Source organism: Bubalus bubalis, chromosome 11 (assembly GCF_019923935.1).
Source record: "Bubalus bubalis isolate 160015118507 breed Murrah chromosome 11, NDDB_SH_1, whole genome shotgun sequence".
In the NCBI taxonomy this organism is placed as follows: domain Eukaryota; kingdom Metazoa; phylum Chordata; class Mammalia; order Artiodactyla; family Bovidae; genus Bubalus; species Bubalus bubalis.
Window position 1 is genome coordinate 89,740,864 of NC_059167.1, and position 27,596 is coordinate 89,768,459.

A 27,596-nucleotide genomic window follows, 5' to 3' on the forward strand; every position below is an offset into this window, starting at 1 on the left:
CCAAGGCTTGGCTGCCTCATCTCCATGGCAGTGAGCCTGCCTGGCCAGAGGGGACGTTTGTAGAAGTCCAGATTGTCCTCTGCAACTTATCTTCCTCCTCTCACCGACCCTGCCAGAGTTTGGGATACAAGCCCAGAAAGAAAATGATTATATCCAAACACAGTGATGTTGAAATTGTGAAAAGAAAAAAATCCCCCCAAAGTGAATATGCTGTTTGCTTTATGCAAAGCGTGCTTTGAAAGGAAGATTAAGGATTGGGTTGGACATGAGGGAGACCTTTCAGATCTCTCCGGTCTCCACTGGGCACATCATCGGGTCACCTCCGCAGAACTTGAGATAGCAGGGGCCCGCAAGGGGCCATGCCCCAATCCTAGACATGTCTGCCCAGGGATGGCGCAGACCCTTTAGGGGCATTCACTAAACATTCAACAACTGAGTATTTATGGTTCACCTCCTGTGTGTCAGATACTGTGTTAGGAGCTGGGCAGAGAGGTGAGCAAAATAGACGTGGTGCCCCCTCCCTGGGCTCACAGTGCAGAGAAGGGACAGACCTCGGTCACGTTCTCACACTAGAGACGGTGTGGCGGCACACTGGACCACGTGCTTGGAAGGAAAGGAACATGGTTCTAGGAAAGCGTAGAGCAGAGAAACTGGTCTGGATGGTGGCGCCAATGTAGGGGAGGCCAGGGGAGAGGCTGAGGAAGAGACACCTGAACTGGGACTAGAGGATGTGTGGAAATTCACTGGGCAAGAGGGATGGGGAGGGGCGAAGCGTGTTAGGGACAGAGATCCACAGTGGGGGCAAAGATATGATATAGCTTATATATGGAATCTAAAAAGAAATGATACAAATGAACTTATTTACAAAACAGAAGCAGACCCACAGATATAGGAAACAAACTTACGGCGAGGAAAGGTGTAGGGGAGGGATAAATTTAGGGATAAAATTAGGAGTTTGGGATTAACATATATGCACTACTAAATATTATATAGATAACCAACAAGGACCACTGTATAGCACAGGGAACTCTACTCAATATTTTGTAACAACCTGTAATTATTTTTAGGGAAAAAAAGTGTGAAAATCTGAGACTTCCCTGGAAGTCCAGTGGTTAAGGCTCTACGCTTCCAATGCAGAGGGCGTGGGCTTAATCCCTGGTTGGGGAGCTAAGCTCTCACATGCTCTGTGGTATGGCCCAAATTCTTTTTTAATTAAAAAAATGTGAGGATCTGAGAAGTTTTATATATATATATATATATATATATATAAATCCCAGATAGCGCTAGTGGTAAAGAGCCCACCTACAAGAGATGTAGGAGATGCAAGTTTGAGGCCTGGGTTGGGGAGACCCCCTGGAGAAAGGCATGGCAAACCACTCCAGTATTCTTCCCTAGAGAATCCCATGGAAAGAGGAGCCTGGTGGGTTACAGTCCAGTTCAGTTCATTTCAGTCAGTCAGTCATGTCTGAGTCTTTGCGACCCCATGGACTGCAGCAATGCCAGGCCTCCCTGTCCATTACCAATTCCCGGAGTTTACTCAAACTCATGTCCATTGAGTCAGTGATGCCATCCAGTCCGTAGGGTTGCAGAGAGTTGGACATGACTGAAGTGATACATCTGAATATATCTGAATCACTGTGTTGTATACCTGAGATTAACACAACACTGTAAATCAACTGTACTTCAAGTTTTTTAAAGAGATAGTGATCTGGGAGAACTAAAAGAAAGTCTGCATGGCTGGGGTGGAGAATGGGAGGACACGGCTTCTCAGAGGGTAAGAGGGGTTGGAGGGGGTAGGAGGTGCCCAGGGCAGGGCATGACTTGTGGTCTTTACACCCTGCCATCTTGAAGGATTTTAAGGTGGTGGTGGGAGGAGGCAGAATGGATAAGCAGAGGAGGACTGAGCAGGGTGGAATCAGAGCATGATTCCTAAGCAGACTTGGGGGTAGATGTGGCCCTGGAGCTCAGGTGGGAGCCTGGGAGGAGACAAAGGGACGGGTTCCAGCCATGAGAGCCTTGGCTAGCTAAAAACTGTCCCACTCAGCTTGAAATGCAAACACAGCATTTTCAGTGTGGTGGGTGGAGAGGAGGGCACAGATCCTTTTTGTTTGCTTTCAGTTTAACTGAAGTACAATTGATGCAGAGTAAACTGCATGTATTTGGAGTGTACAATTTGATGTTTTGACATGTGTATACATCTGAAAAACCCATCGCCACAATCAAGATAGTCAATATATTCATTATCCCAAAACGTTTCCTTTGTGACTCATCCATCCCCCAGGCCCATGTCCCAGCTCTGTGGTTACAGAGCTGCCTTTTTTCATTATGGATGAGTATGCATGTTCTAGAAGTTTATATAAATGGAAGCATACATTATGATAATGTACTCTTTTTTGCCTGTCTTCTTTCATGAACATAATTACCTTGAAATGTATCCATATTAGGCATGTAGGTTCTTCCTTGGACTTTGCTGCTCATTTTTTTTTTTTTTTATGTCATGTGTATCTTTTTTTTTAATTTTATTTTATTTTTAAACTTTACATAACTGTATTAGTTTTGCCAAATATCAAAATGAATCCGCCACAGGTATACATGTGTTCCCCAACCTGAACCCTCCTCCCTCCTCCCTCCCCATTCCATCCCTCTGGGTCGTCCCAGTGCACCAGCCCCAAGCATCCAGTATCGTGCATCGAACCTGGACTGGCAACTCATTTCATACATGATATTTTACATGTTTCAATGCCATTCTCCCAAATCTTCCCACCCTCTCCCTCTCTCACAGAGTCCATAAGACTGTTCTATACATCAGTGTCTCTTTTGCTGTCTCGTACACAGGGTTATTGTTACCATCTTTCTAAATTCCATATATATGCGTTAGTATACTGTATTGGTGTTCTTAAGTGAACCTCCTAAGCCCTGGCAGCTCAAATTGGGGTCCAAGGACCTGCAACATATTCATCGGGAGCTTGTTAGCAATGCAGAACCCCAGGCCCCACCACAACCCTACTTGCTCCAAACCTGAATTTTAACAAGATCCTCAGGACTCTGGTGAAGAATCCACCTGCTAATTCAGGAGACATGGTTTCCATCCCTCGGTCGCAAAGATCCCCTGGAGGAGGGCATGGCAACCCACTCCAGTATTCTTGCCTGGAAAATCCCGTGGACAGAGGAGCCTGGCGGGCTACAGTGCATGGGGCTGCAAGATGAGAAGCGCTGTCTCATGCTCTCTGGCCCTCAGTTTCTTTATTTTCTTTGTGAACTGCAGGTGTGAGAAGTTGAGTTGCGTTAATTGCACTCAGTTAATATAATAGCTCAGTGTCATCATCCTTCTTCATGTGGCCTTTGTGTATTTCCCCCCTCATCTCCCCTCTCATTCTCTCCTGTAGCCACCCACTCTACTGTGGTTGGAATATGTTATAAAATCTGCGAGTGTCCTTGTGAAATATGTAGTGTCATTCTGTGTGAGTATGTGACTTAAAATTACATACATTTATTGTGCTACAAGCCTCCTTCCATTCCCAGCATTTCTCACTCAGCACCGTGTTTTGGGACCCACCGTGCAGCTCTCGGTGCGTTCAGTCCGTGGTTTCTTACTGATGCGGAGTTCTCTGTGTGTGTTTTCCACCTGTTACTTATCCATTCTCCCAGTGGTGGATGAGGGACCCATAAGATGTCTCCAGCTCCCCTCTACCACAAATAGCTTCACTTTTGTAGCTTGAACCTGAGTCTCCATCTTTGAAAAAGGAGTGTCTTTGACTGAATGACCCCAGTTGCCTGCAGCTCTGATTCCAGTCGCTTGTTTTGCTGGTGGAAAGACAGCCAGTTGTGGGTCTCCAAACTGTCAGGCAGAAGATCTGAATAGTTGTTCTCCTTTGAGTTAAGTTTCTGGCTGACACCGATGGTAGTCTGAAATCCTTTGATAGTCAGAGTCCCTAAGACCTTCTCTTTTCCCCTGAGCTCATGAAGTGCCTTAACTTCTGATTTTTTTTTTTTTTCCCTGTGAATAGTATACCACCTGCTCCAGGGAGCTGAGTGTTGTACCAGTTTGCAGCTCTGTTTAAAATCCCGATTCTGCAAACTCCTCAGAAGGGAGTGACAGTTCCTACTCCCGTGTAATCATTTATAGATCAGGTAATGATTTCCCTCTTGGCTTAATGACAGTCCTGTCCTCAGGGGAGCTGGTCAGCTTGTCAAATACTGCTGATGTTCCTTCTGGTGGGGCCTGCTGGATCAAGCACGGTGGCTCTGTCTGCCACTCATTCTTACCTCGGTGCCAACAATAGGCAGGAAAAGTCACTTCTTTCAAAGGAATCGCAGGGCCAGTGAGTCTGTGGAGTAAGCACGTGGTGGAGGGAGGCGAGGGGAGAAGTCTATTTACCTTTGGCTCTGGGGTCATTGGAAGACTTTACTTCCCTCCCTCTTCTACATGCTGGTATCCTGAGAGAGACATCCTTGCAGAAGAGGAGGCTGGGAGCATCTGGGGGCAGGGTTCTTCTGTGGATAAGGGGACCACTCAATGACTTTTCAATGACATTCAGTAACTGTTATGTAGGATTCTATAACATGCCAGGCTGCGTGCCGGGTTTGTGAGGCTTAAGGTAGAAGGCCTGGCTGGTTACCCAAGAGAACTTTGGGGGAACTCTGCCTCATTTGTGGGCAAATAGGTCAGTGCTGGTGGCTTAGATAGTAAAGAATTCACCTGTAATGCAGGAGACACGGGTTCAGTCTTGGATTGGGAAGATCCCCTGGAGAAGGGACTGGCAACTCACTCCAGTATTCTTGCCTGGAGAATTCCACAGACAGAGGAGCCTGGTGGGCTTCAGTCCATGGGGTCGCAAGGAGTCAGGACACTGAGCGACTAACAATACACAGGTCAGCGCTGAAGGAACCCAAAGACCATGAGGTTTGTTCCTCTGGACTGCTATGAAAGTGAGCTCCGCTCTCAGTTACCTGGGCTGATGGGAAGCAAGCAGAGATCACACCTGTTTCCCAGCATCATCTCTAAACAAAAAATTACTTAAGAAAAATTAGTCTATGCTAGTGGTTCCCAAGGGTGGCGTGTGGATTTGTGCTGGGCTGTGACCAAGTTTTCACAGATGAGAGTAAGAAAATGAAAACAGTGTAGTGATTATCAACAGTGTAAGACTATCATCTTGCATCCCCAGTGTTCATGAAACTGGGATGATAGGAGAAGATAATAGAAAATACCGAAAAATCCTTTAAGTCAGTAGTCCCCAAACTTTTTGGCACCAGGGACCGATTTCGTGGAAGATATTTCGTGGACTGAGGGCGGGGGATAATTTCAGGATGCTTCAAGTGCATTACATCTATTGTGCACTTTATTTCTATTTTTATTACGTCAATCCCACCTCAGATCATAAGGCAGTAGATCCAGGAGTGTGGGGACCCCTGCTTTAAGTGACTAAATAAAGAATTGGTGAATGTCTGCCAGACCCTCTAATGTACATGGGTTTCAGTGTGTGTGTGTGTGTGAGTGTGCAAGCAGTTGTGTAGCCATTTCACTTGTCTGTGAACCTCCAGAGCCTGAGAACTGCAGGCAACTCTGGAATTGGACTTTGATTCCTTGCTTCCAGTTAGTGTGTAATATACATTACTTTGTTTCTAATGAAACAGTGTTTGTTAAGATCAAAATCTTACTTTGGAGAAAGGCATAAACGCCACAGATGAGACTGATTTAGCGCATGTTTATGTTTTAATGAAGATATCCAGTTAAAAACTCACCTAGGTTAAAATGTAAATAAGCAATAGCCTGAATGTGCTGAGATGCAGTGGACTGAGGGTAATTGAGATTCCCCAGCTCTTCTGCTGCAGATGGGTGGGCGTGGGGCCACATTCAAGGGCCCCCAAACTGGGCTGGGACCTGGGTGCCTCCGTGGTGTCCTGGCCCTCTACTGTATTTAAGTGGTCAGTCAGAGTAAGATCGTAATTAAATTGTGGCCATAGAGCTAGACAACTTAACTAGAGTCCCCTCATGCTACACGCTCCAGAATTTAATTTTCCAAATAAACTCAGTGTGGCTTTGATGCCCGGGGAGGATCAATAGAATGGAAATTGCTTGCAGTTTCCCCTAAAGTGTTACAATGGATTACTGCTCTCACATTTCCCCTCCGTGCTCCTTTTTTTTTTTTCCTTGCCAGAGAGAGCCTGGGATTCATTCTAGGCACATACTGTTTGAAGAAACAGACAAAAATAAATAAATACAAAGGGAAACTACAAGTCAAGTTGAAGAGGAGGATGAGACCATGACCTCCTCCCTGTGGGGTGAGTGAGGGCTCCTGGGCCACCGTGAAGGAGAAAGACACCCCTACCCCACTGCTTGGGCTTTATGGAGGGGGTTGTGTGTGGGGTTCCTGTGCTCTGAGAAGGGAATACCTGGAATGTCTGCCTCCCCTCAGTCACCTCCCCAGGAAGGTGAGCCAAATCTCAGGGGTCAACCCAGGGTGCTTCCGGGCACTTCCCCCACCTACTGATCTGCTCTGGAATCTTGGGGAATGTTCTAGGTCTTTCACTAGATGAGGTTTTATTTTTATTTTTTTTGTTTTTGGCTGCGTGGCATGTGAGATCTTAGTTCCTTGACCAAGGATCAAACCTGTGCCTCTTGCACTGGGAGCGTGGAGTCTTAGCCACAGGACCACCAGATAAGTCCCCTATCTGAGGTTTTAATCTGGAGTTTTCAACCATGGAGCTTTACTTTACAGGATCAGGTCTCATGTTCTTTTTTGTTCCTTTGGGGGAGATGTCAATGAGCTTGTACGATTGGCAGGAAGAAGGGACTGTCAAAAGCAAGGTTTCTGGGTCATAGGCCCCTCTAGTGAGGCCTCTGGGGGCTGTTCCCTGATTTGGTGATGGGAGACAGGCTGGGGCCCTGAGAGGAGGAGGCTGCAGGGTAATCCTCCAGAATTTCACTGGGTGTGCTTGTGTGAAGACAGAGGCACTGTGCAAGGGCAGCCAGGGAAGTGGGCAGAAACAGATTGGTCGAGAGCACATGGCCTGAGTGCCCATCAGGGTAAACATGAATTCAGGCTGAATATAATTGAAGCCAACTGCATGCACTCTCTTTATTTTGCTTTTGGGGACAACGAGGCAGGGCGGCTTGTGCTGCGTGTGCTGTCCTACCTTCTGGCACACTTAGTGGAGCAGGTGCTGCAAGGATGTCACAGAGGAGGGCAGAATGAGGGAGCCTGAGCTTGCTCTGGGCACCTCTGTGCCCCACCTCCTCATGTGGCACAGGTTCCAAAACCACCAACTGCCCCTGAAGCAGGTGCTGGCAGTGCCTCCTGGGGCTGACAGATTAACCATGTTTTGTGATATCTGGAGAGTGAAAGTTCTAGAAAATTAATTAGTGGCAGTAGACACTGGCTACCCAAAGGCTGAGAAATTGATGGGGTTTTTGTTTCTTTTTTGTCATGGAACAAGTTATCAGCATGTGTGTTGATTGATTTCTTGCTAAATTCCTCTCTTTAAAAAAAACACTCTTGCAGTTTGGAGTCCCTTGAAGCATTTTAATGAACTCCCTTCCTGAGTCACTTGTTCTTCATGGTGTTGAATCTCCCCTACCTCCTGTCTCTCTCTCTCTCCTGATTCTGATTCTCAGATCTGTAAGGCTTTCTGAAGAGCCAGGACCCGGGTGAGGCAGTCAAGGCAACTAGGGCTGAAAAATTTAAGGAGACCCTGGCTCTCTCATGGTCTGTGAGTGTAGGGTTGGCACCTGAGAGAGGCAGAGCCTCCTTAAATTTGTATGTTCTCAGTACCTGGCTTCCTCACCCAGGTCTTGCTATCCTGACTGCTGTCCACTCTTGTACATCTGAGGGGAAGCAGAGTCAACATTTGGGAATTCAGACACAAGTGCTCACAGATATGAACAGAGTCAGAGTCCACAGTAAACTCAATAGACCGTGGTGGAACCTGCCCCACACAAAAGCCTATTTTCACGTGGCGGCCAGGTGTCCTCCACTGGCTGGGATGGACCTTCACAGTTGCTCAACACTCCCTTTTGTGGTCTCGTAGGTTCCTGAGCAGAGAAGGCAATGGCACCCCACTCCAGTACTCTTGCCTGGAAAATCCCATGGATGGAGGAGCCTGGTAGGCTGCAGTCCATGGGGTCACTAAGAGTCGGATAGGACTGAGCGACTTCACTTTCACTTTTCACTTTCATGCATTGGAGAAGGAAATGGCATCCCACTCCAGTGTTCTTGCCTGGAGAATCCCAGGGACAGGGGAGCCTGGTGGGCTGCCATCTATGGGGTCCCACAGAGTCGGACACGACTGAAGCGACTTAGCAGCAGCAGCAGGTTCCTGAGGCATATCTCGTCCTCAGAGAAAAGGCCTCAAAAAGGCTGCTGAGTTGGGGATCAGGACAAACTGAGCCCCCATCCGCCCATGTTGCTTTTTTGGAGCTCGAGCTATTTACAAGGCATTGGTCCAGGTGAAATTGTAAAAAAAAAAAAACACAGCTGTTATCAATTTAAAAAGTGACATTCCTCTCATCTCACCACCCCTGGAACCAAAGGAGAGGAATTATTGAATATGTGACATAGGAGGAGAAAGATGACTGTGCATATTAAGCAAGGGGAAGAGTGATTGCTGAATCCATGATGTAAAGGAGATCGTCACCACAAAATTAAACACAAAAATATTCAGTCAAAAATAGTTACTGTCTATACATTATAGGCTTGACATATGATATGTTTTCTACTTTTAAAAGGCTCTTGTAATTTCTGGATAACCCATTTAGCTCTCTGGATCCTGCTACCCAACCCCGAATCCTCCCAGACTTCTGTGCTATCAGAGAAGGTATTTTCTTGGCTTTTAACCCCTTGTGGGGATTTTTCCAGCCATGTATATGAAAAGTTTCTGGGAAGAGGAGAACCCTAAAATGATCTCTGGGGTTTTCTTCTGTTTTTTTTTTTTTTTCATTTATTATTTATTTATTTATTTTTTTGCTACACCACATGGCATACAGGATCTTAGATCCCAGACCAGGGATTGAACCTGTGCCCCCTGGACTGGAAACTTGGAGACAACACCAGGGACGTTCTTTCTCTGGCGTTGTCTAAGCTTCTTTACTCACATCAGCAGAAATCTCTCAAATCATGGGACTCCGAAAATACTCTCTGGCTCTTTCTCCTCTGCCTCTTTTCAAGGTTTAGCATCTTTGAACAGGGAGAATTAGCAATGGACATATCAAGTGGGGAAGAAGGAGGTGACTGGCTAAGGAATGCTCATGAATATTGAGTAACTTCTCTCAGGTATTGGATGATTGTTGAACTGACTGTCCTCCTCTCAAATGCTTCCGTGGGTGACCCAAGTATCTAGGGCTACCTCTCAGGCAGATAGGAACCACCACTCCTTGGTTACTTGTGGCCAAGGTCCATTCTAAAACCACCTAGGATCCTCCCCAGAGCAGAAGGCTAGAGAACATGGGCTGACTCTGAAGCAGGAAGAAATTAGGGAAGCCAGAGGAAGCCCTTTGTGAAAACAAAGGTGAATTTTTAGACCAGTGTTGTCCAAAAGAACTTTCCACAGTAATGGAAATGTTTTATATCTACACTTTCCAATATGGTAGCCGCTAGTCTGTGTAGCAGCTGAGCACTTGAAATGTGGCTTGTGTGACTGAGGATCTGAGTTTTACTCAGATTAATGAAAATTAGCTTAAATAGACACAGGTGGCTGCTCAGCTGGCTAGTGCAGTTCTAGATATTCAGGCTTGAAGGAGGGTGGCCTGGGGAATGGAGGTGGGGCTAGGAAAGGAAGCGCCTGCCTGGAAAGGGGGCTCTGGGTCCTTTTGAGAGGAGTGGGGCAGCTCCTAGGGGCAGCATCTTCTAATAGCAGAGACAGGTCCAGGGGTGGGGCTGGGCTGGGTTTCAGGAAGGATATAACTATGGTTTTCCAGATTATATAGTATCAGGGTTTAGGCCACTGGTCTTCCCTTTCTCTGGAAAATTGCACAGAATCATATCACTTACAGCACTAGGGTTCATCTGATCCAACCCGCCCTTCTACAGAAGAGGCCAGGTCGGGGAAGGACTCAGTGGCAGGCTTGGGCAAAGATCCAGCTCTTTTGATCCCTAGCCCAGAGGTTTTCCCAGGGACCATGCCTCAGTTCACCAAGGCCAGTTTTTTCTTGACTAGGCCCTGCATCCATGCTTCATTCTTCTCTTGGAAGGGGTGGGATGGGGCTGTTCCCAGAGGTCTGTAATAGAACAACCCTAGTCCTCTCTCCCCAGCCCATTTCCAATCTTTGGCCTCACTCTGACTTTTGGGTGAGACTTTTTGGGTGACTGCCTATTCCACCTCCAGGTGGCAATGGACACAGGATCTGCTGATGACTTTTGGATTTGGCCCAGGTAAATGTGGACTTGGCAGTCTCCTTAGGTTCCCAATCCCTCTGGAATAGAATGAGTTGCCAAGAATAGAGCAAAAAGCCCTGAGCAGGCGACCCATCACCAAATGTCCTGAAGCCTAGAGGGAGGATCTTTTCTCAGGGAGACAGCACACGTGAGTGCATGTGTCTCAGGCAAAGGGAGGAGGTGTGGCCAGCCCCTTTGAGGACAACAGCTTTGGAGGAGAGACCTCTGGTAATTGAAGGGAATATTGCCTTCATCTGCTGGGATGGGCTGCTGCTGCTGCTGCTGCTGCTAAGTCGCTTCAGTCGCGTCCGACTCTGTGTGACCCCATAGATGGCAGCCCACCAGGCTCCGCCGTCCTTGGGATTCTCCAGGCAAGAACACTGGAGTGGGATGCCATTTCCTTCTCCAATGCATAAAAGTGAAAAGTGAAAGTGAAGTTGCTCAGTCATGTCCAACTCTTAGCAACCCCATGGACTGCAGCCCACCAGGCTCCTCTGTCCATGGGATTTTCCAGGCAAGAGTACTGGAGTGGGGTGCCATTGCCTTCTCCGGGATGGGCTGTTGACTTGTGGCAAATGATCCAAGGGTGATCTCTGCAGGTAGGTGGCCAGGGGGCTTTCCTGTGGGTCTCGGTGAGAAGGAGGGTTGGACCTTTCCTGAACAGCTCACAAGGTTTGGTGTCGTCTCTCTGGACCCCACTGCCTCTTTCCTGCGGGGTTGAGCAGGGGAGAGAATCAGGCGTTGGTCCTCAGCTTGCTGCTGCTGCTGCTGCTAAGTCGCTTCAGTCGTGTCTGACTCTGTGCGACCCCATAGACGGCAGCCCAGGTCCTCAGCTTAGTAGACCTTATTTTATTCCACTGTTAGTTACAATTGGCTGTTGACATCCTTCACTAGTCTAACTCCAGGGCCTAGATTAGTCTCTGGCCCACTGGAGAAGCTGGAATAGAAATTTACTAACTAAATAATCATTTTTTGTAAAGAAGGGCTTTTGTAAAAAGAGAGTCCTTTGGTGAAATTTTGGACCCCTAATCTATTTGGGGTTTGATTGTGGTAGACATGGCCAGAAGTTTGGCATTTTGGGGAGATGCACTGTTTCCTGAGTGGGCAAGCATAAAGACTGGAGGAAACAGTGTCCCAGGCCACAGAGCACCTCTGAGGGGGCTGCCTCAGCATTTGGAAGCTGCCGAGAAGGGGGAACATTTGAGCTGATATTACCTTCTGTGACAGGAGCCCTGACAGCACCCTGAACTTGTTCCTCCCAAGCCCCCTGGCCACCTGCCTACAGAGATCTCCCTTGGACCATTCCCACCCCTCCTCTCCCCAAATGCGTGCTATGGTTAAGGCAGCGCACCTAAGCTAGGGATCAAAAAGGAGTAGACAGAATGGGCAGGTGGGCCAACCTTGTTAGACACGGCCAGAAGACATGAGTTCTGCAGCCAGCCCTGCCATACATTCATTGTGTGACTAACAGCAAGCCCGGATCCTCTCCGAGCCTCAGTCTCTTCCTTTGGCAAAATGAGGTATATTGGTCAGGGTCCAGCAGAAAAGAGATCTTGCAAAGGTGGGGGCAGAGTATAGGGACCCTGCATGAGAGATGTGCAGTGTCCCCGCCCCCCAGAGAGTGAGTGTAGGGCCTGGAGCTGAAGGATAGAGGAAGGCAGTACTAGGAGAGAGAAAAGGAGAGTCAAGTAATCACCGACCTCAATCTCTTCCTTCCCATTTGCTGCTGGGACTCCCCATCGGCGCAAGCGAGGGCATGGTTGCTCGCGGACGCCATCCCGGCAAGTCGGCCTCTCAGACCACAGAGTAGCCTGGGGAGGGAATGGGCCACATCTAGCCCATGAGGGATTGTACAGTGCGGCTACTGGGAGAGGCTGTCCGAGGGAGGCAGGGTGAGGGGCGGGCGTCTGTTGATTTCCGCTGGCGTCCTGGGTCTCTGCTCCTGGGGACAGGGCGTCCCCTGCCCGGCTCCGTAAAGGTACCAGTCATCCTCCTGCGGCAGAGCAAACTTCCACTGCAGCCCGGTCCTGGAAGGGGGCGGAGGGCCCTCTGCCTCCCGCGCCGTGCCCCCGCCATCCGTCACTCTGCCAGCCGCGTGAAGTAATGATAGATTAGTGCACATTAGGCCTCCCATCCCGCGGGCCTAAAAGCCGGGGCTTTACCAATCAGCGAGGGGCGAAGCGGCGCGGGGTGAGCGGGCTCCGCGCGGGGAGCTGGAGGCGCCGGGAATTAATAAGCACTTGGAGACGGCAGGGATATTGAACTCATTCCTTAAATCAATCCTTAACCAAAAAGGATGAGGGAATGAAATTTTGGACAATTAGTGGGTAATGACGACCTTGTGAAAGGAGCTATTGACGAGAGTGTGACGAGGATGGCCGGGGTGCAGGGAAGGAATGGATGAGGAAAGGGAACCCGTAGGTCCCGACCCTCTCAGAGAGCAGGGTGGGTTGGCTGGGGATGCCCCCAGGTCGGGTCTGGGGAGCCTGGTGGGTGGAGGAAGTCAGCGTGGTCTTCCTGGGTTAGGAAAAGGGCCTCACTAGAGAGAATTTCGTGACTGAGACTTGGTGACCCAGAACCCAACCCAGCGCCGCCCCTCCCCCCCCCCCCTTCTCCTGGGACCCCCACCCTGTGCGAAGTACTGGGCAGTGTAGGGTTAGGGTCTCTGTATCTTGGACAGACCCGCAATTGAATAATGGATTTCAAATAAGGGACCCACAGTCCTCTTCATCTCTTTGTCACCATCTTACATCAGCCCCAGCATTATGGGAGCAGGACCAGGGTCCCAGAGGCAAGGCCATGCCCTCCACCTTGGTGGGAGCCTGGCCCCCGCTCCCAGCCCCGGCTTTTCTGCTCCTCTGTCTTTTCTGGCCTTCTCTCTGGCATAGTGGGTTGGGCAGAAATGCTGGCTCCCCGGGGCCCCCTCCCCCCATCCTTCACAGCGGACCCCTCAGCACCCTGGTCACTATGACTCCCACAGCAGCCACAGGCGCCCAAGAGGCCCTTTCTTTGAAGGAGGCGTCTTCAGTGGCTTCCTCAGGAAGCAGAGGCTGTGGCAGGGATTCAGAACACTGGTGGGGGTGGGGAGGGATGGAGGGAGGGGAAGGGAAAGGAGGCCGGTAAGGACATGGCCTCCAGTAAAGAAGAAGGTTCTGGAACCTGAACCAGAACTCAGAGTGATCCCCTGGTCAGAGTGGGTCTTTTGTATCTGTCAGTTGCTGACTGTCAGCTGTCAGGAAAGTGAAAGTTTAGTCGCTCAGTTGTATCCGACTCTTTGCCACCCCGTGGACTGTAGCCTACCAGGCTCCTCCATCCATGGGATTTTCCAGGCAAGAGTACTGGAGTGGGTTGCCATTGCCTTCTCCAGAGGATCTTCCCGACCAAGGGATCAAACCCAGGTCTCCCACATTGTAGGCGGCGCTTTACTGTCTGAGCCACCAGGGAAGTCCCAGGAAGGGGAGTTTCTAATCTCCTGGACAGGTGGCAGCAGTCAGCTGAGGGCGCTTCTTGTGGTGGGAGGTGGGGATGGTAGGAGGCCACCCACAGGGCAGATGGCAGGTAAGAGTATTTGCTGCAAAGGCTTTCAGAGCCTCCCTGGCCGCCCCCTTTCATTCCATCAGGGATGAGAATCAGAATCCCTTCCCTTTGCCTAACATTTCAAACTTCAGGATTCACTGGTGGCTCAGATGGTAAAGAATTCGCCTGCGGTGCTGGAGACCTGGGTTCAATCACTGGGTGGGGAAGATCCCCTAGAGAAAGGAATGGCTACCCACTCCAGTTTTCTTGCCTGAAGAATTCCATGGACAGAGGAGCCTCGCGGGCTACAGTCCATGGGGTCACAAAGAATCGGACATGACTGAGCTACTAACACTGCCACAAGCTACAGAGCACTTAAAAAAAATTCTCATGTTATCCTCACAGCTCAGCTCACTTTGCAAGAAAGGTTTGATCTGCATTTTATAGTCAGGAGCCTGAAGCCCCGAGAAGCCAAACAGTGTGCCCAAAGACCACCCTTCTAGAAAGGTGAACTCGCTAGTTCAGTGGGACCTTAGCCGCTGAAGCCACTGTGTTGATTCAGCTCAGACTGTCCACCATCTAGGCGTTCCCTTTGAGAGACCCTGCTCTCTTAAGGGGAAGCTGCTGCTGCTGCTAAGTCGCTTCAGTTGTGTCCAATTCTGTGTGGCCCCATAGACGGCAGCCCACCAGGCTCTCCCGTCCCTGGGATTCTCCAGGCAAGAACACTGGAGTGGGTTGCCATTTCCTTCTCCAATGCATGAAAGTGAAAAGTGAAAGTGAAGTCGCTCAGTGGTGTCTGACTCTTTGCGACCCCATGGACTGCAGCCTACCAGGCTCCTCCATCCATGGGGTTTTCCAGGCAAGAGTACTGGAGTGGGGTGCCATCACCTTCTCCACTTAAGGGGAAGAGTGACCCTAAATAGAGCCTGTTGTTAGTGTCTTGCTTATGCTTCTCCCCACCCCACCCCACCCACTACCTGTTTAGCTCATCTCCTTTGCAGAATGCAGGAATCTGAGAGCTCTCCCCTTCTGGACCGAAATCCCCCGGAGACTGAGGGGCTTCAGGAAGGAGGCATTATCTCAGAGCCCTTCCCCTCTCAGTTTTTACTCCATCTTCCCCTCCGCCATTGCCTACCCCAGGTCTTGACTCAAGCCTTACTGCAGCTGTTATTATTGTGTGGTTATAGGGACACTGCGTCTTTAATACAGCTTTTTAGGTAGAAAGATGGCCAAAAGGAGCCACATTTAAGTTAAAATGACAACGTAGGTTTCCTTCTGGATTTTTTTTTTTTTGGCAGATAGTCTCTTAGTAAATTACATCTGATGACCCAAAGTAAATTGTGCCCAGGATTTATGCTTTCTGTGGACTTGCAGAGCCCAGTTCCCAGGACAGCAGGAAAAAAGGGAACCTGGAGAAGGACTGACTAATTGCAAAAATTATCTGTGTGTGACTTATCCTTATGGCCCAAGTGCTGTAGTCTGGCTTCTGTTCCAGCACCTGCAGGTAGCAGGTATGGGACAGCACTGTCAGAATCTCCAATAACCTGATATTGGGGTGGACTTATTCTGGTCTGGGATGCTTTCTTCTCAAGACTTAACTACAAAAATTAAAATGAAACAAAACAGGGCAGGGAAGCTGTAGATAAGGAACCAAGGACATGGCATCTTTGAAAGTTTTCCCAAAGGAGATGTCAGTGTTCGCTGAGACCGCCAGAATTTACTTTAGCTATTATTATGGATGAATAATTATGGGCAAACCAGCAAGTAATGTGGGTTCACAGCAGGTTAATTGGGAATAATGGGTTTCATTCCAAACTATGAGAAATGATATTTCAGAGAGAGAGAAAGAGAAAGAAAGAAAAGAAGGGAGAGAGGCAGGGCTGGGATGGGGAGAGAGACTTTGCAGAATGCTCAGAGTGCCAAGGCGGACCTTTCCTTGCATGTTTGGCTCTGTTGGTCCTAACCAAGTGTCTAGGGTCCAGACATCTGGGCTGGGGTCTTTGTTGGCAGAGTGGGGGGAAGATGAGGGGATGGGGGCTGAAGTCAGAGAAATCAGGTGGCTTATTCGCATCATTTCCTTTTCCTGCAATCAGGATGGACAGCCTGGCATTCAATCACTCAGCACGTGTTTTTTGAGTGCCTCAGATGGACTAAGCCCTATACAATGCTTTGGAGGCCTGGTCACCTCCAAAAGTCTGTGTGGTGGTGAGCGGGAGAGACACAGAGTGATAGAGCCGGGCGTTGACCAGATCAACACGGGTCAATAGATTCACGATGTAAGCCACAAATGCCAGCTGCATGTGTGATTTAAAATTTTCTAGTAGCCTTATTAAAAATGGTAAACAAAAAAAGAGAGGGAATTCCCTGGTAGTCCAGTGGTTAGGACCCTGCATTTTCACTGCTGAGGGTGTGTGTGGGTTCAATCCCTGGTTGGGGAACTAAGATCTCACAAGCTGCATAGCCAGAAAAAAGGGTAACAAGAGCAAAGTGACATTAATTTTCATAATACATCTTATTTAATCCATTATATGCAAAATATTATCCTTTTAAAGTATAATCAACATTAAAGATTATTAATGAGGTATTTTACACCTATTGCATTTCTCAATATACACTTGTCACATTTCAAATGCTCAATAGGATGTGTGGCTAGTGGCTACTCTATTGAATGGCACAGGATCAATCATAAATAATCGTACACAGAGCTGTGGAGAATGCTGCAAAGGAGAGGTTCATAAGTGTCTAACGGGCAGGCCTGATGGCTGGACAGGGGCTGCAGGGGTCAGAGAAATAACCATTTGAGCTGCAGTCTGCTCTTAGCTGTAAAAATGAAGTAGGGGAACGGGGTGTGGATCCGTGTGTGTGAGTGCTAAGTCGCTTCAGCCATGTCTGGCTTTGTGCAACCCTATGGACTATAGCCCACCAGGCTTCTCTGTCCATGGGATTTTCCAGGCAAGAATACTGGAGTGGGTAGCTATGCCCTCCTCCAGGAGTTTTCCCAACCCAGGGATCAAACCCAAATCTCTTATGTCTCCTGCATTGGCAGGTGGGTTCTTTACCCTTAGCACCACCTGGAAAACCCGTGTGGACCCTTATGGACCCTTTACTATCAAGAGGGTATGAAGCCTCATGATAGTAAAATCGAGTCCCCTTCTGGGTTGTCTTGGGACACAGCCTCCTTTGTTCTGGCTGCCCCTGGACTTGGAGGGTTTCCTTTGCTACCCCCAGCTGTGGGAGGGATGGTCCATCACCTTGGGGCTGTTGGCCCCTGTCAGGATGCTCAGTTTGCTGTGGCTCTGCTCACTGCAGCTGTGGAAGGCAGGGCTGAGGCTGTACATGGGGAGAGAGGATGCTCCTCAGACTTCTGCCTTGGCTGCAACCACAGGGACCATGGCCAAGTTTAGTGTGTCCAGGGCAGGGGGCACAGGGTGGCAGGGAACTGGAACTCCACCTCCTCAGGAGCCATTTTGCCTGCTCCTGCTGTGTGCTCCTCCTCGAAGCTATACGTTTCGGTAACTTCCTTCACTTACACATTCATTCAGCAGATATTCATCCAGTACTGCTCTGTGCCAGGCGGGAGGCCAGGGGCTGGAGATGCTGGGGTGAGTGTGTACAGGGTCAGGAAAAGCATCTCAGGGGAGAATGACGAGAAGGAGGCAGGCATGGGGAGATCCAGGGAAAGAGCTTTCCAGGCAGAAAGGACTGGAAAGGCCCTGAGGTAGGAATGAACCTGGCTTGCTGGAGGGAGAAAAGGAAGGTGTGGCAGTCTGGGGCAGGGAGAACAAGGTGGGCATGATATGAGGTGAAACCAGAAAGATGTGCAGGGGCCAAATCATGGAAGGCCTCCTAGGCTAGGAAGGAATTTGGATTTCATTCAGATTATAAATGGAAGACTCTGGCGGGTTTTAAACAGTGGAATGGTGTGAACTGACTTGTATTTTTAAAAACTCTTTCTGGCTGCTGGGTGGAGAATAGACTGAATGAGGGACACAGGAGTCTGTCGAGGAAGCTTCTGCAAGTGAGAGATGCTGGTGCGGGGATCCGGCTGGGAGCGGTAGTGGAATTGCACGTACACTTTAGAGAGAGCCAACAGGATTGCTGATGGAGCGGAATCAGTATAACGCTAGCATCAGTGAGAATGGTGGTGTCCTCCTCATGGTGGTAAACCCTAGGGCAGGGGGAGCAGAGGCCAAGGGAGGACCAAGTTCCGTTTTGTTCATGTTGAATTTGAGAAGCCTCTCTGCCATCCAGGGAAAGATGTCAAGCAGGCAGTTGGTGATGTGGATCTGGAACGCAGAGGCAAGGGCCCTGCTGTTTTAAATCTGGGTGTTGTCGCTGTACTGATGGTGTTTAAAAAAGGCTGTGGTGTGCCAAATCACTCAGGAAGTGATGCATGGAGAGCTAGAGGGACTTCATGGCATCCTTGTCTTGCTCTGCCAGGCAGGGCCACCCCTGGCACTTGGAGCAACTTTGCTGAGAGCATCTTGTATCCCGGTCGTGTCTTCTGCAGGGTGTAGGAGTCTATGGCTGTTCCCCATCAGAGCCCAGCTTGGGCCAGGGTCTGGCCCAGCAGGGCATGGAGGGTGGATGGAGGGAGACCACTCCTTTGGTCTTCTTAGTGCCCTCCTACACTTTCTCAGCGTCCTGACTCAGGACCTCACAGGGACCCGGGAGCTTTTCTTCCTGCCCTTTCCCTGTTAAGTCCCTGTAAATCTCCCAGCTGCCCTGAGTCTGGGAGATGAGGACACAGGTGAGAGGGAAAAGGAGAGGAAATGGAGAAGAAGAGAGTGAGAGAAGGGCAGAGGGTGGCCCTGGGAGGGCTTCAGGGGTCAGGAGGACCAGAGGAGAACCAGAATGAGCTGGGGGAGGACAGAGGTCACAGGAAAGGGGGAGGACAGAGAGTTTAAAAAGTGCTCCTTTTTCTCCGGTGCTGGCTTTAGGGACTAGTTCCCTTTACCTACCTGGGAAGTAAACACTGCCTCTCATCTCATAAGGAAAGCAGTCTGAAGCTTTAGGACAAGGTCAGACGCCCTCTGGATCCCCACCTTATACCAGGAACTTGACCTACTCTCTGCACTCCACACTGCCCTGCGAAGGGATCGCACCACCTCATGGCACTGGCCTCAGGCCTGAAGCTCAGGAGGTTTACAGCATCTGCCTGAGACCGCAGGGGATTGGGGTGGGTGGCGGTGGGATTCAAGTCTTCATCTATCAGATGTCAAGTCTAGGTGCCTGTGCCACCCACCCCCTTTTGGTTTATTTTTCTCCACAACTAAGCCTAAATTCTTAAAAAAAGATGACTTTGGGGGAGAATATTATTTCTAAAGTGCTGGGAGGGGAAGGGCAGTGGTGTTGCCATAGTTTGAGAGGATATGCCTGCGCATGCTCAGAGAGGGTGACTGGCACTCCTCGTGTTGCCAGCCATTTGGAGACAGAGTTCTGCCAGGAAAGCCTGGATTCTGTTTCACCTCCTGTCCCCAACCCCCCTCACCTGCCCCCGGTGGGCACAGCTGTTGGCAGCTGCAGTCACCTGCCTGGGATCAGCAAACAGATGGCCCTGGGTTTCTGGGACAGTTCCAGTTTCAAATGTTCTTTCTAGTTGTCAAACAAATGTACTGCCTTTTAGTTCAGAAATTATGGAGCACCTTATGCATGGCTGTAAATCCTGTCAGCTCTTGCAGGTTCTGTCTCAGAAAGGTGCAGCCCTAGAAAGGAAGGATGGTAATTTTTAAAGGCTGCTTAGCAACTGGGATTAGGGTCTGAATGGATACTGGAAGGGTCATCTATAGAAGAAGTGGCTTTCTGTCCAGAACTCCACAAAGTCCAGAGGAGACATGCTAGACCTGGTGAGAAAGATCCAGTGGGATAGGAATTATTGTTCCCATTTTACAGGTGAGAAGGATAAGGCTCGGAGAAGTGAACCACCAGCTCAGGGCCTTCAGTAAGTCATAGATGAAGCTTGTACTTGAAGCCAGGTCCCCTAATTCTTGGTATAGTGTTGTCTCCATTATCTGATTCTCAAGAAGAAAGACCTCTGATGTGGGTCCAGCAGGACTGCCAGGTACAGCTATCCAGGCTGTGCACTGCACCATTTCATTCACATTGGTGTTGAATATGATGGGTGCCCACAGAGTTGTGAAATTCAACTCTGGGTCCAGGGAAGTCTGGCCCTTCTCTATCCATCTGCTATCCTCCCACCTCAGTCCTTGCTGGTACTACAATTGAAGATGCGGGAAGGGTGTTGACTCCAAGCCTCCAGTAGCAGGTGGAGTAAGTGATGGCTTCACCTTAGTGTTTTTCACCTGGTTCAGGCTGCAATGGGCCCCCCACCCAGTCCAATGGTCCTGCTCCCAGGTGTACTGTGCTTTTCTGTCTGCTCACCCAGCACCATTTGCTTAGGGATGGAACTGGAAGAAGGTGGGTTTGGGGCCTCTGGTGGGAGATGAGGCCAGCTGACGTCCTGACATTTAGGATGGCTTCCTCCTCCCTCTCGCTATTCCCCAGCCCACCCACCCACATACGTACCTGGAATTAACACTGTGGCACAAGCTCTTCTTAAATATGACACATCTGCTCCTGCTGTGCAGGGAGGGAGAATTTATAGGTGAGAAATCAGTAGACTGATCTTCACTCTGCTCCAGTGGTCAGGCTGTCGCTGATTGATACCCCGCGCACAGCGCAGCCTGGACGGCTCCTTTTTATAGGCTCCGCCCGCCTTCCCATAACTCAGGAGGGAAACTGTAAATCCTCAGAGGCGGCACAGCAATCCTCTATTAGGACAGCCACCTGGAGTTCCTGACAGGCTCCTCTCTCCGACTCCACATCTCACTGTCAAGGCAGCTGTGAGCTGAGGGGATGTGCCCCGCACAGGGAGCCAGGAGATCTGGCCAGCTCGGAAGCTGCAGGCTGGGAAGAGCCGGTAATGACCAGGGTCACCTGGTCTGACAAATGGTCAGCCTATGCATTCCTTCTGCCAGCGGGGAGCTCACTATCTACCAACCCATCCATCTTTGGAGAACTCCCCTACTTCGGGTCACAGATTTCTTCTTCTCTCAAGCTGGGATCCTGCGTCCAAGTGTTTTCATCTTATTTCTTTTCTTTGGTGCTGAACCGAAGGAACCTAATGGTAGAGTAATTGCCGTGTTTAACTTCTCCGCTAGAACCCAGCTCATTTAATTCTCCCTATAAAAAACAAGTCAGTACTGTGTAACAAAACATGTTGTAGTGGCTTAATATTAAAGCAGAATGGAACAAGCCTGGATGGGTGGGCAGAGCGCTCTCGGTTTCTCCCTCCCTTCCCTGCTCCCCAACACGAGTGTGGTAGTTACTCTAAAGATGGAGCCGTGCCTCAGTGTTCCTTTATTTTAGCCTTTGTCAAACCTAGTGTTTCTCAATCATTAGAGTGTCTCAGCGTTAGGTTACAGGGTTGTATGCACCCATATGAATACATCTTCAGTAGTGATTTAAGTGATTTGCACAGGCAATTTTGACTATAGGCGATGTTTCCCTCACATGATAACTTTTGAACTTAACCTCCACCCAAGAAGTGATTTGATCATGTCTTTCTTTTTTCCCCCCTTTCCTTTTAAAAAGTGTTTCCCCCTTTTTTCCTTTTCTATTGAGGTATCACATAAACCGTAAAATGTATACATCTGAAGTGCACAGCTCAATGAATTTTTACAAATGGATACATCTGTGTGATTCCCACCCAGCTCAAGATATAGAGCATTTTGTCGCCTGCAAGGTTGCCCAATCCCCTTCCTGGTCAATACCATCTCTCTTCCCAGAGGTGACTCTCCCTTGTTGTTGCTGTTGCCGTATCTTAGCTTTACTCGTTCTTGACCTCATCTAAATGCAGTCACACTGGAAGCCCGCTGTCTGGCACCTCATGCTCAGCATAATGCCTCATGGCACGCCACAGTGATTCCTTCTTCATTTCTGATTCTTTTTTAGAGTATAATTGTCTTCAATGTTCTGTTAGAGTCTGCTGCCCAGTGAAGTGAATTGGCTATATGTGTACACATATCCTTTCCCTCTTGCGTCTCCCTTTCACATCCCCCACACACCTCACATTTCTAAAATGTGAGAGCTATATTCCTAAAACCAGCAATGGATGGGCATATGTCCTTCCGAGTGTCTACACCTTCAGCCCTCTAGACCCTTCCTCAGAGAGGCCATCTCAGGGCTCCTCAGCCTGGCCTCCCACCCCGAGTGCATCCCAGCTTGTCTGGTCATTTTCCCTTGGATTTCGGCCTCTAATGGTATGTGATTTGACCCATGTGAAGAGAGTGGGGCAGCATGCTCATTTAAAGCATATCCCTTGAGAAGTAGGGAAAAAATTGGCTTAAAACTCAACATTCAGAAAACTAAGATCATGGCATCCGGTCCCATCACTTCATGGCAAATAGTTAGGGAACCAATGGAAACAATGAGAGACTTCATTTTTGGGGGCTCCAAAATCACTGCAGATGGTGACTACAGCCATGAAATTAAGATGCTTGTTCCTTGGAAGAAAAGCTATGACAAACCTAGACAGCATACTAAAAAAAAGCCAGCAGAGACATTACTTCATCCACAAAGGTCTGTCTAGTCAAAGCTACGGTTTTTCCAGTAGTCATCTATGCATGGTAGAGCTGGACTATAAAGAATTTTGAGCACCGAAGAATTGTTGCTTTTGAACTGTGGTGTTAGAGAACACTCTTGAGAGTCCCTTGCACTGCAAGGAGATCCAACCAGTCCGTCCTAAAGGAAATCAGTCCTGAATATTCATTGGAAGGACTGAAGCTAAAGCTGAAGCTCCAATTCTTTGGCCACCTGATTCGAAGAACTGACTCATTTGAAAGACCCTGATGCTGGGAAAGATTGAAGACGGGAGGAGAAGGGGACGACAGAGGATAAAATGGTTGGATGGCATCACTGACTCAATGGGCATGAGTTTGAGTAAGCTCCAGGAGTTGGTGATGGACAGGGAAGCCTGGCGTGCTGCTGTCCATGGGATTGCAAAGAATTGGACAGAACTAATTTATTGAACTGAACTAAGAAGTAGGTGGAGATTTGACAGAGGAATGGATAAAGAAGATGTGGTACATATATACAATGGAATATTACTCAGTCATTAAAAAGAATGGGCTTCCCTGGGGCTCAGATGGTAAAGAATCCACCTGCAATGTGGGAGACCTGGGTTGGAGACCTGAGTGGATCCCTAGGTTGGGAAGATCCCTTGGAGAAGGGAATGGCTACCCACTCCAGTATTCTTGCCTGGAGAATTCCAAGGACAGAGGGGCCTGGCAAGCTACAGTCCATGGGGTTTGCAAAGAGTTGGACACAACTGAGTGACTTTCTTTTTCATTAAAAAGAATGAAATAATGCCATTTGCAGCAACATGAATGGACCTAGAGAGTGTCATACTGAGTGAAGGAAGTCACACAAAGAAGGAGAAATATCGTATTGTATCCCTTATATGTGGAATCTAAAAAGAAATGACACAAATTAACTTACAGAACAGAAAGAGAATCCCAGACTTAGAAAATGAACTTATGGTTGCCGAGGGGAAGGGATAGTTAAGGAGTTTGGGAAGGTCATGTACACACTGCTATATTCAAAATGGATAACCAACAAGGACCTATTTATTGTATAGCACATGGAACTCTGCTCAATGCTATGTGCCAGCCTGAATGGCAGGGGGTTCTGGGGAGAATAAATACTTGTATATGTACGGCTGAGTTCCTTCGCTGTTCACCTGAAACTGCCACAACATTGTTAATCAGCAATTTGTTGTTCAGTTGCTAAGTACTGTCAGAGTCTTTGCAATCACATGGACTGCACGTCAGTAGGCTTCCCTATCCTTCAATGTCTCCTGGAGTTGGCTCAAATTCATGTCTATTGAGTGGGTGATGCTATCTAAGCATCTCAACCTCTGTCGTCCCCTTCTCCTCCTGCCTTCAATCTTTCCCAGCATCAGGGTCTTTTCCAATGAGTCAGTTCTTCGCATCAGGTGGCCAAAGGATTGGAGCTTCAGCTTCAGCATCAGTCCTTTCAATGAATATTCAGGGTTGATCTCCTTTAGGTTTGATCTCCTTGATGTCCAAGGGACTCTCAAGTGAATTCTCCAGCACCACCCCAATACAAAATAAAAATTTGAAAGTTTGAAAAAAAAGAAGTAGATGGAGATTGTATTGTCAGCTTTCCTGATGTGGAACACTCCTGAGCTCTCTTTGCTCGTGTGATTGCCATGTCTTTCCTCATCTAGGGCTGTGCTATTGATATTTTGCATCAAGAGCATACCCCTTAAATTCATCCCTGTTGTGTTTCATATTCTCCCATTCAGTCTATTGCTTCAGCCTGTCAAGTTCTTTTGAGAGCCTCATCCAATTCTGTCAGACTTCATATTATTCAAGGGTCCTGTGAGCCTGTACTCCAGATGTTTGTCCAAGTCATGTGAGCTGTGTGACCTGATGCCACAAGCTGACCTTGGGATGGCTGTGTCCTTTAATCGGTGCATCCAGGCAGCTCTTCCCTCTGCCTGGAGCACGCCTCCTTTAATACCTGCACAACTGGCCCCTCATTTCCTCAAGTCTGTGCTCAAATATCACTTTTTCAGTGAGGTCTTCCACACCACTCTATGTCAAGTTTCAACCCTTTCTTCCAATTCTGACATTTTATATCTCCTTCCCTTCTCTCTTTCTGCCATAGCACTTATACCCACATAACATATCTATTATTCACTTGTTTATTTTCTTATCACCTCTAGAATATAGGTGCCTCTAGGTATAGAAGTAAGTGTGTGTGTGTGTGTGTGTGTGTGTGTGTGTGTGTCTGTGTGTCTGTGTCCTTTTTGGGCCCAGGACAGCACCTGGTATGTGGTAGGCACTCAACAAATTATCTTACTCACAGTAATTAACACAGAGTTCAGATGCAGGTTAAGGGGAAACTCCCACCAATCACAGTATTTTAAACAAATAGAGGTATTTATTTCTTGCATAGCAAAATTTCTGGAAATTGTGTGTCTGATGCTGTCATAGTGGTTCCACCTTGTCATTGAAGACCTAGGCTTTGTAACTTCTCTGACTCTACCATCCTGTGCATATTGGCATGTTGCCTTACGGTTACAAAGTGGCTGCTGTACCTCCAGGTATCACAATCATGTTCCTGGCAGGAAGTGGGAAGAGAGGAAGATTTTTTCCTCAGGAGGCTTTGTCTTTTTATTTAGGGAAGAAAGTTCTTCTTAGCTGACTTTTCAATACACTTTATACCAGAGCAGTGACATGTGCCCACCCTTATACTAATCACAAGCCAAGGGGGATGAGATCACTAGTCTTAACTCATCTTTTGGGGCTGGTGCTCCTCCTAAGGTGAAAGGGTCTCCATCTATCACATAAACAAATTGGAGTTCCATTACCAAAGAAAAGGTGGGGGGTGGAGGGAATGATTGTATCATGAGAGACAGTGAACATCTTTCAGAAGATCTGTTATGCTGTTTTCTGTCCTTTGCTAATCTGGAAGAATGGCGCTTAGTCTGCCTTGCCTTGTCTGCAGGGAGGTTGCATCCAATTCTGGGGACCATCTTGGCCTCTTCCAGGCTCTCACTGACCCTCTGGAATCCAGCCCAGCCATGGGGTCTCAATAATCCTTCCCACCAAAGCTCTCCCTCCATCACTCTCCTCCCATCTCCTCGCACTCTACTTCCGCAAAAGGTCCCAGAAGGTACTATGCACCAAGACCTGCATCCCAAGGTCTGTCCCATGGTCTGGCATGTGTCATCGTGGTCCCTCGGGCATAAGTGCTCAGGCCTGAATCTTCCCCTTCTGCCCTTCCATGTGCTGAGAAGCCGCTGAGAGTCTGGCTGTGGTGGTGGGGAATGGTGGTGGGGAATGGTGGTGGGGTTGTGCAGAAGGTGTGTCTAGAGTGTTCACAGTTGTAGACCAAGTCAGAAGGCTGAAAAACCTGAGAGGATCTTCCCTCCAAACTCCCAAACAATGGAACCAAAGCATCTTAAATGGCCCCAACCTTAGGACTGGGGATGGGTCATTCATTCCTGGGGTTTTTGCTTTGTCCTTGGGCCGTGGGACTCCTGGACACAGCTCTGGGGTGAAGGATGGGAAGAAAAATGTTCCTGGATGGGCACAATAGGTGCTACCACAAACTGGCACTAGGTATCACACGGAGCCCCATGGGCATGGTGTGTGTCATTAATTCACTGGCCCATTGCTGCCCTCATCACTGCCCCCTCAGGGCTGGTGCTTTCCTGGGCTCCCTGCCTTCTACCCACCCGAGAGTGGGCAGGTTGGACCCACCCCAGGAAGTAATGAGTTACCCATCACTGGAGATGTTCAAGCAGAGACTTTGCAGCCCCTGGGCTAGAGTATTATAGAGCAATTTCCTGCATCTGGGGGAGGAGTGTTTCTTGCTGTGGAAAGAGCACTAGATCACTGGTCCCACAGCCTGAATTCTGCTCCCAGTTGTACCATTTGCTGCCTGAGGGGAGCAAATCTCTTAAACTCTCTGACCCTTGCTTTTCTCACTTAGAAAGTTGAGGGGCTAACAATTGTGAGAGGATTGTTTGAAATCAGTGAGATTGTGACCATGAAAACACTTCATAAACTTGACAGATTTAGCATCATTATTACTCAAGTTAAGTTTAGGCGCATGGCAAGTTGGCCAGAAGACCAACTCTCAAAGGAAAATTCCATCCTCATTTAAATTGAGGTGTAAATCACAGCTTAAAATGTTTCCACTAGGAGTAAGGGCATTTTTTCCAGCCTGTATTGAGATCTAACTGACATATAATATTGTGGAAGTTTAAGGTGCCCAATGTGATGGCTTGACTCACGTATATATTGTGAAATGACTTCTGCAATAAGTTAATACTTCCATCACCTCACATAATTACCTTTCTCTGCATGTGTTGAAAACCTTTAAGGTCTACTCTCTTAGAAACTTTAAAATATACCACACAGTATTGTTAACTATAGTCACCATGCTGTACATTAGAGCTCCAGGATTTATTTAACTTATAGCTGAAAGTTTGCATTTTTTGACATGTATTTCCCGCACCCCCTAGTCCTTGGCAACCACTATTCTACTCTCTGTTTCTATGAGTATGGCTTTTTTGAATTCCACTTATGAACAAGATCATACAGTATTTGTCTTTCTCTGACATTTCACTTAGCATAATGCCCTCAAGGTTTATCCATGTTGTTCCAGATAACAGGTTTTCTTCTTTTTCTAGCTGAATAACATTCCATTATATATAGATGTAGATGCGCGTCATAGCGTCTTTATCCATTTATCTGTCATCGGACACTTAGGGTGTTTCCATGTTGTCTTTGCTATTGTCAACAATGCTTCAATGAACGTGGGGGTCAGATCTCTCTTCCAGATAGAGACTTTGTCTCCTTTGGATATATACCAAGAAGGAGAATGCCGGGCCATATGGCAATTCTATTTTTAGTTTTCTGAGGGGCCTCCATGCTGTTTCCCATAGTGGCTGCACCGGTTTCAGTTCAGTTCAGTCGCTCAGTTGTGTCTGACTCTTTGCGACCCCATGAATCACAGCACGCCAGGCCTCCCTGTCCATCACCAACTCCTGGAGTTCACTCACACCCATGTCCATTGAGTCAGTGATGCCATCCAGTCACCTCATCCTCTGTCGTCCCCCTTCTCCTCCTGCCCCCAATCCCTCCTAGCATCAGTCTTTTCCAATGAGTCAAC

At 48.4% G+C, this 27,596-nt stretch overlaps 1 protein-coding gene across 10 annotated transcripts in view; it reads left to right on the forward strand.

Moving 5' to 3' along the window:
- The first annotated feature begins 6,141 nt into the window (after window positions 1–6,141).
- Window positions 6,142–27,596, forward strand: part of MEGF11 (multiple EGF like domains 11) — a 315,087-nt gene continuing 293,632 nt past the window's right edge. For all 10 annotated transcript variants that reach the window (XM_044925410.1, XM_044925405.1, XM_044925408.2 and 7 more), the window contains exon 1: window positions 6,142–6,282. In XM_044925410.1, the coding sequence (XP_044781345.1) occupies window positions 6,264–6,282 (19 nt within the window). In that variant the 5' untranslated portion in view covers window positions 6,142–6,263. The remainder of the gene's footprint in view (window positions 6,283–27,596) is intronic.